Here is an 8,749-nt window from a genome sequence, read left to right as displayed (position 1 = left end):
TAACAGCATTTTCTACAGTGTTCATTATGGCCCTGTTCATGGGTGTAATTTACAGGAAGGAGGGGGGGGTCCCCCCCCCCCAATAATCAAAACTGGTCAGTGCAGCCCCCCCCCCCCCGATTATCAAAGAATCATTTTCCTTTACATAATTAAAGACATTTGCACCATAAATGGATGAAGAAAAGGCACAAAATTGTTGCAGAAAAATTCGTCAAGGCGTTTGATATGCTCAAAATTTCAGTTTTGCTCAAAAGTGGAGATCTCAACCATACGCTTCCATACAACCCCCCCCCCTACAAGATCCGATCACTCACATTCGGAGGTGGTCTGCGCCGCATATGGCCACATTCTTTAAGTAGTGTGTACACCATAGCATATGTGTCATGGGCCACATTAAGGAGACTATAGCTAGCTCTGTGTATTTTGGCTGCCTTTCTATTTTTAAAAAGTATTTCTCATTACACAGAAACCACAGTGAGTGACTATTGTGTGTGTGTTGGATATTATCATACGGTCAGTCATGTTTTTTTTGTTATTGTTCTTTTATTATTATTGTGGCTCTGCACAGATCTGACACCCGCCCGACTGCTCTCATCCCCGACTCCCCGGAGCTCTGTGCGCCCCAGTTGCCTGGCAAAAATGGCTGTCTCGACGGCACGGAGGTCCCCAGGGACTGCCAGACAGATAATGTTACTTTTAGGATAATAAAGTTAACCTAAAAAAATCTGAACATATTACACACATTCCACCACCAGGCAGTTAAGTCCTTCTGTGCACAAAGACTGTAGGCAGCGCTTTTTCATTAGCCATCGCACGTTTCTGGAATATTGGATGATATGAGTAACGACTAAAATTTACACACACAACAAACAATTGTTTATTAAAATATGTAGGCTATCTACTGGTATATGCAAACGGAAATGTATGCCTTTATTTGCATGTAGAGCGGGGAAGTGAGATCCGTTCACACATTCTACTGCCGAAGTGAACAGACGTACTTGGAGCTGTCCACTTATGTCTCCACACATTAATGCCAGGTGTGAGCACCGTCTAGCGGTGAATCTCACCCTTATTTGATATCTCCTCGGCTGAACCCATTGTTCCGTCCCTCCTCGGTGGAGGCCGTCTCAAAGCTCTCATTTCTGCCCCAAGGAGCGAGCATCGAAGAGGGATCACCGAGGAGCTATAGGCGAGGAAACGCGAGAGCAGCCTTCCTGGAAGCCGTGCAGCTGAAGGAGTTGCTAACTCCGCCCATACAGCTGACAAATTCATGCGACGCTTCAGAGGAAAGGACATCTCATCCCTCTTAACACACGCTCGTTTCCTCTCTCCTCCCACGATTTCATCGCTTCTCTCCCGTGCTTCCTCAGTAGGGTTGGGCATCGTTTGGATTTTAACAATTCTGATTACTCCTTTTGATTCCGATTCTTTGAGGGGTGGAGTTGAAATGGGTCACATGCCTATTTTCACAAATTTTATTTTGATTCAATGGTGGTTTTCAGTGTAAAATAAAGCCACACTAGAGCCCTGCTTACTGTGCTCCCAAGGCTGCAACACAAGAAGCGAGGAAGGGAGGCAAATGGAGGACTCGAGGAGGCCACTTTAGTGACATGAGATGCAGCGTAGGACTCATTCCAGTCCTAATTAATTCTGACATAAACATAAGTGTTAAGTTTCACACCACAGTTTGCAAGAAACACTGAATAACATTAAAATGTCCACGCAACCAGCTGAATAATAGGTCTTTTTTATTAACAGACATCATGAAAATGTCGACAGTAACAAAATTGTTTTAGTCCATTTAAAAAAAAAAAAAAAGTGGGTTTGGATTTACAAGACTCCTCCCACAAAATAACTTAATGAGGGGGAGGGTAAAAGAAGGGAGGTTGTGCTCCGATAGGTAAATGTAGCTGATACTTCATCCTTTCCTTGTATTTACTCAAATATTTAAGTAAAAACTGGCTTAAAGCAGCACAGTCACAGAAAGTCATAGTTTCTATCATGTCAAGGAAAAAGGGAACATCAGGCACATTTTACACAGCATTAAAATAGGGGCATGTCACAAAGCAGGATCAGAGTTAGCCAACAAGCCTTTTCTAAATACTCTGAGACATAATTTCAGAGGCCAAAGAGAAAGAATATCTGACTGCTAGTACACTCACAAAGCTAGAGATTACGTTTGTCTTTGTTCACTACCACGCAAGCCACACACCTACATTTGTGTTTAAATAGCATTACTAAGTCAGCAGGCTAATTTAGTGATCCATTTCATGGGACAACCCCCCCGAAAACAGGCAACACAAACGAAGCGAATAGAGAGAACAGAAGCAGACACAAAAAAAGTGAAGCACCATCAGAAAACATGATAGTGAATTAAGAGGGGGGGGGGGGGGTGGGGTGGGGGTTATATACAGAGGGAGAGGGGAGGCTGTCAGTGTGTGCCTTTGTCAACAATACCGGTCACCATGATTACATTTTTATTTTATTTTTTTTTGCAAATCCAGCTGCTTAAAGAAGACTAAAAAGGAAAAGGGGTTTCCCCTAAGAGGAGTAGTGTGAGAGCGGGGGCTGTATCCAGAGACACATGGTGTGAATCTGAATAAACACAGAGTGTAAATAGGATAGAAAACCTCATCTTGTCCTGCAGGCATGGCTGAACTCTGCTCCCGCTATTCTTTAACCCTTACTTCCTTTGAGACAGACACAGGTGACAAGGGTGGAGGGGACATGGACAGTGTTACTAGACAGGAGCTGTAATACACTGTAGAGAGAGTGTGTGTGTGTGTGTGTGTGTCGCCTCTGTCGTGTGTAAACTTGTGTGTTTTACGTATGTGTCTCCCTTTATGGCAGCAGCAGCAGCTTGTGTCTTTAGGCCTCACTCTCCCCAGCTGACGAGGTGTTCTGGACTTCCTCCTCCAGAATGGGCACGATCAGGTTGTCCTTGGACATCAGGTTGTACTTCATTACGAAGCGTGTGAACCGGTGACAAAGGAACGTTTCGTTCTGAACACAGAAAAACATGTCATGTTTAGAAAGTCATCCCCGACATTGACTGTTTGTGTGTTGGGGGATATTATTTACTAGCATGACAATTATAGTCCTTATTATAGAGTTTGCGATTTAAGAGAGTAATTGTACCTGACAACTGGGGGCAGAGCCAGACACTGAACAGCCCAAACCTAAGGGGGTCAGGGGGCATGCTCCATTTACAGCAGCTATTTGCACTTTTTTTTCAAGCCCTTTCATAAAAGAATATATAAGTTGCCAAGAGAAAGCATTTTCCTGTAGAGCTGACATCCTGTTTTGGATCTAATTGTCAGCTAAACGGTTTCATCATTCTGAAACCAGAACACAACAAATGTTGAGGACTTATTTTCACTCCTGCCACCTAAAGCGAGGAAAGAATCGTCCGATGTTAGTATTTTTAAGTTACGTAGCGTAGATAGGGTAGGCATAAACAGCATTACTCATTTTGAAACCCTTTTTTTACGAGTTCACACAATATTTGCCACAGTAATAGAACTTTAGCGCCATTGATTAGCCGCTCCAGTCAGAGAGACTGAGGGAAAACGACACAAAGTTGAAGTTATTTTAAAACGGGAGTAAAGCCCCCAGAAGCCACCCTCCCGCTCCGCCTCTGCCTCAAAGTGCTCCTTTTATGCTCATTTTCAGGTTCATAATTGTATTAAGAGGTTATACCAGAATAGGTTTACATGGTTTAATTTTCAAAAAACACCATATTTTTGTTGTACTGCACATTGCTGCAGCTCCTCTTTTCACCCTGTGTGTTGAGCTCTCTGTTTTAGCTACAGAGTGAGACATCACACTTCTGTTCCATCTTTGTTGGGAGTCACACATGCTCAGTAGCTAGGTAAGGACTACTAGCCAGTCAGAAGCAGAGTATGAGGGCGTGCCCTGACAGTACCTAGGTAAGGACTACTAGCCAGTCAGAAGCAGAGTATGAGGGCGTGCCATGCTAGCAGCTAGGCGAGCATTATAACGTGTGTTACAAAGTGACCACGTTTGTCTCTGAAGTAAAGGCTGGACTACAATAGAGCTGTTTGGAGCAGTTTGTGAACAGTGTTTTCTGTTGGAGATGGTCAGTCCCTTTGGGGGGGGGGACTTCAGGCTTTTTCACTTTGTAAACCTATAACGTGCACAATAAAGATATATAACACAATAAAGGAAAAGGGAAAAGCCAAAAAGCATAATATGAACATTTTAAAACAATCAAGAATACACACCAAAATACAGATAAAAGCATTTTACATGTAATTGGTTCATGAGATATTTCCAGTGAAACTTACCTCATACTTGTCAAATATCTGGCGGTGATGGAAGTAGGCATGAGAAAATATCCTATAGATGCGACGACAGACTGAGCCTAGTTTGGCCACTGATGACTCCTTGATGCTCACCCTACAAAGACAAATCAGACAAAGGAAGCTGTGTGAAAATATAATTAATGAAAGGCAACAGTGCAGTGCTTCCTAATAGCAATCAAAAAACACTCCAGCCATGATGGCAATAAAGGAGTCACAGTTTGCTTCAAATAAAGTTTCTTCTTGTTCATGGATCACTGGGGAGCGTGTAGGGAGCTGACAAGGTATGCAGGAATTGAACTTCTCTCAAGCTCTCTTCTTTCATTTTAACAACTGTCACTTTTCATGTGAACAACTGAGTGCAACACCATGAATGCCTCCAAAAGAGTGCAACCTTATTTCCATTTTTTGGGGGGCATTTCTGCCTTTATTCGACAGGAAAGCTGAGACATAAAAGGGGAGAGAGAGGGGTGAAGACATGCAGGAAAACCGCCACAGGTCGGAATCAAACCTTGGACTTTCTGCGTCGAGGAACAAGCCTCTGTACATGTGCGCCTGCTCTACCAACTGAGCTAAACGGCCACGGTCACCACTCATTTTGACAGCAAGCTTGTCATAGTGAGCACTTGCAGTGATGAATTTACAGAGAATCCGCAGCTCCCATCGGCTTTACAGAGCTTTATAGCGCGAGCCGGCTCATTGCTTAGCTGTTCTGGTTGACTCTCAGTACTCTCACATTGGCGTTTTTAGAGAAAAAGCTCTAAAAATCCACTGTACTCTAGCTGCTGAGCAGCAAACAGCAGACAGACCCAGTTAGAGACTAGCTGGTGAACATAGTGGAGCATTTAGCAGCTAAAGAGACAGATATTTCCCTCAAGAGTTGGTGGAGAGTACATAATGTCAAAGTGTTCGCTCGTAGGGATGAACCTACAAAGAATTGTCAGCTGAATCTGCAGCTTTTCACAACTTAACGGAGCTTCATTGTGAGTTTCAGCTCATTGTTTATCTGTCAGGTACATGAATTTACTGTTTTGGTTCACTCACTGCTCTCATAATGACATTTTCGGCTGCAGCCAGCAGCGGTTTTCAGAGAAAAAGCTCTAAAAGCCCACTGTACAGCAGAGAGACACCGTTAGAGACTAGCTGGTGAACATAGTGGAGCATTTAGCAGCTAACGAGACACGGATTTCCCTCAGGAGTTGGTAGAGAGTAAAAAGTGATCGAATACTGGACTTACACTCATCAGGTGGACACAAACACGACTGTTGCTCTGCATCTGTGTTGCTTATGTTGTGTTTCCACTTTGTTTCCACTGCCCGCAAGTGGCAACCATTTGTTTGGTTACTGCAGGTTTAAAGGAAGATGACTGACCTGCTGGGAAAGTATTTGTTGCTATTGAGAAGACAGGCAGCTCCGTCCAGCGTGTGCCTGGTGTAATCAATGGCAGGGCACTGTGGATGCAGCAGCACAAAACACACATACAAATTTCTGTTTTACTTCGCACAAAAGCAGAGACAAATAAATCATGCTTAGGTATTCTTACATAGAGAGGGGATGAAAAAAATTAGTTCATGTCACACAAGTGAGCTTTGAGTAAACCACAGTCCCGACTCACCTCTTTGGGTGTCTTGTGGGCAGCACATAAAAAGATCCACTGCTCTGTGGCGGTCATCTGGGTGCAGGTGTCTGGGTGGCACTCACTCTAAAAAGGAGGAGAGACAGGCATCACTACAGCTGACGTTACATTGATACAAAGTCAAATTGAACATACCTTTAAACCACTCTTCAAAAGGAAGGACCTACCTGTTCATTTCACTCTTTCATCATTTGTGATGTCAGACATGATTCCTTGGGCTATAGCTATTTGATTCAATCTACAAACGCTGAAATGTACCAATTAAACTGCTCAAGAAATGTCGATTTTGGTGCATGTTCCTTTTATAAAAAAGGTACAATGGCGGCCCTTTTTTCAAAATGTGTGTTCCTTTAAAACTTTGAATTGCATCTTATTCAGATCTTTGCTGAGATAAAAATCCTTTAACCTAAGCAACCTTAAAATCAGTAAATAAAAAAAGAAGGTTTGTATATCTTGTAGGGTTGGGCATCGAGAACAGATTGCTACTTGGAATCGTTTCAAAAATTATGAATCGTTTCTTTATTGCGGCCAGGTGCTTGTTGTGTTGCAGCCTTGGAGCACAGTAAGAGTAGTTGTGAAATAAGCATGTGACCCGTTTCAACTCCACCCCTCAAAGAATCGGAATCGAGAACAAGAAATCGGAATTGGAATCAGTATCGTTAAAATCCAAACGATGCCCAACCCTAATATCTTGTGAGTTAGATCACTTACCTGCAGTTTTACGGCTAGTCCATTGAGCTCCAGGCAGAACTGCCTACAGAAAGGACAGAACAAGAGCACAACAATTGAAGGCTAGTAACATATGTTTTTCTTTTATTATATTGTTGTTGGTTTTATGTGCCCAAAGTATTTTGTGTTAAACTTTTTCAACATACCTGAGGTGTTCGTACTTCCACACCCCCTCATCCTGACCCTCCGGAGGCTCCAGGATTTTGTCGATATTGGAGCAATCTGATCTAATGTTCTGCTGAATATACTGAAACAGAACCATCACACAACAGTTTTTAGTTGAGACCCGCACTCACCTACAGCACACACACACACACACACACACACACACACACACACCTGTTGGACAGCCAGGGTGCTGTCCATCTCCTCAAATGATTCATCCGGCCAGTTGTAGAAATCCTATACACAGAGGGAGGATAATTTTAGACTACACTCAAAGTGGACATTGTAGCATAAACATGCTAACTACATAGCTGTCATCTGACGTTAACTAACAGCCCTAACGTCATAATAACACATATGACATATGGCGGCAGAGAAGCTAACGCTGGCTAGCTGAAGTCTGAAGTTTGGTTACAAGCAAAGCTCTGAAAATACCTTACTGCCAAAATAAGCAGCCATTCGTTTTTCTACATTATTACACAGCTACGAAGCTAACCTGACGCTAGCTAGTTAGATAACGTCAGCTGGGGTGCGACTGCTTCCTGCAACAGCTAGCTAGCTGTTGTTACTAGAGAGCATTTACGCTAGGTGATATGTTAGCCATGGTTGAGAATCTTGTGCGAACTCCATTCAACAAAATGACTGTCTTATTATTTAAGCAACAACGACTATCACAGGGAGCTCCGAAATGTAGAGCAAGCCCCCATTTAAGTTAACGTTACTCCAGGAACTAGACGGAAGAAACAGCTAACGTTAGCTAGCTGGCCATTTCTAGGTCAGGCCCCTTTTCCTATATGTTGTCTGCGACCTCAGTTGTCGACAAAACACGTTAAATTAAACAACGCGATTTAAAGGAGACAGCATCGCAGAGTCGTGCGGAGTTTTTTGCAGTAATGGTTAAGTGTTCCTGCGGCGTGAAAACGCACCTTTGCCTTGGTTCCAGGCCGATTCCTCCTGAGAACTGCAGTACCCTCCGCCATGACCATCTCGACAGAATACCCGGATGTTCGTCAGCCGCTGTGTTGTAGCAGCGGACTAGGATACGAGAGATATGAACCGATATGAACCTCTTGATATAACGTTACAGTCTGATATGAACACGAAGAAAAGACTTGATATTGAATATTATTAAAGCCCATTTCTGCCAATTTGATTAAAAAAATTCAAAATAATGGCTTACTTTCTCAAAATAATGAGATTTTTATTTTCAAAAATAATGATAGTCTCTCCAATTTGATACTAAGCCATTATTTTCAGATACTACATATTTATTTTGCGAATGTTTCTCATTATTTTGCGAAAGTTTCTTATTATTTTGCGAACTAAGTCATTATTTTGCGAAAGTAAAATCATTATTTTGAAACGTTTCTTATTATAATTGACTTGCAGGATCTGTTTTTCTTTTCATCACATTGGTGGAAATGGGCTCCCATTTCGCCTAAAAGTCCTTCCTTTAAAATATTACTTAAGTAAAAGTATGTGTAGGCCTGTAATAAGGAAAATGTACTTAAAGTATTCAAAGTAAAGTGAAAGTACTCAATGCAGAAAACTGTCCCCTGTGTTATACTATAGGCCTACATGATATCATTAGATTATTATTATTCATTCGTTCATGTAAAAGCAGGATTTTACTGTTGCAGGTGCTTGAGCTGGAGCTAATTTTGAACTATTAAGTACAGTACTTGAGTAAATAAATGCAAATAGTAATACAGTATTGCATTTATTTCCCCTTTAACTTCCAAACAGTATTGTATTTGTTCTTACACAATGGACCTTTTTCACAGCAGACATTTTTGACTTGTCATAGTAGGAAAAGCACCTTAACAATGGCTCAATTCCATCAAGTGTCCCAGTGAGCTATTTCAGTGAGTCAGCATGAACAATACCAGGGTCTCTC

At 42.2% G+C, this 8,749-nt stretch overlaps 1 protein-coding gene across 1 annotated transcript; it reads right to left on the bottom strand.

Moving 5' to 3' along the window:
* Window positions 1–1,731: 1,731 nt before the first annotated feature.
* Window positions 1,732–7,887, bottom strand: mob4 (MOB family member 4, phocein). Its single transcript, XM_078262618.1, has 8 exons — window positions 7,779–7,887; window positions 7,027–7,089; window positions 6,834–6,934; window positions 6,670–6,712; window positions 5,938–6,024; window positions 5,694–5,773; window positions 4,308–4,419; window positions 1,732–3,003 (listed from the first exon to the last, which is right to left on the bottom strand). The coding sequence occupies exons 1-8, from the start codon at window positions 7,836–7,838 to the stop codon at window positions 2,869–2,871; spliced, it is 681 nt and encodes a 226-aa protein (XP_078118744.1). The 5' UTR covers window positions 7,839–7,887; the 3' UTR covers window positions 1,732–2,868.
* Between the last annotated feature and the right edge of the window lie 862 nt (window positions 7,888–8,749).

This window comes from Sander vitreus, chromosome 11 (assembly GCF_031162955.1).
Source record: "Sander vitreus isolate 19-12246 chromosome 11, sanVit1, whole genome shotgun sequence".
NCBI classification, from domain to species: Eukaryota; Metazoa; Chordata; class Actinopteri; order Perciformes; family Percidae; genus Sander; species Sander vitreus.
This window is presented reverse-complemented; position numbering and strand designations above follow the sequence as displayed.

What these genes read in the sequence shown, in the direction of transcription:
- mob4 (XM_078262618.1), bottom strand. Translation starts at nt 7,838, where the DNA reads ATGGTCATGGCGGAGGGTACTGCAGTTCTCAGGAGGAATCGGCCTGGA. An exon ending in GACTAGCCGTAAAACTGCAG is followed by an intron (nt 6,025 to 6,669) that starts GTAAGTGATCTA and finishes CCTCCTTTTTAG; the next exon opens with AGTGAGTGCCACCCAGACAC. An exon ending in AACAAATACTTTCCCAGCAG is followed by an intron (nt 4,420 to 5,693) that starts GTCAGTCATCTT and finishes TTGTCTTTGTAG; the next exon opens with GGTGAGCATCAAGGAGTCAT.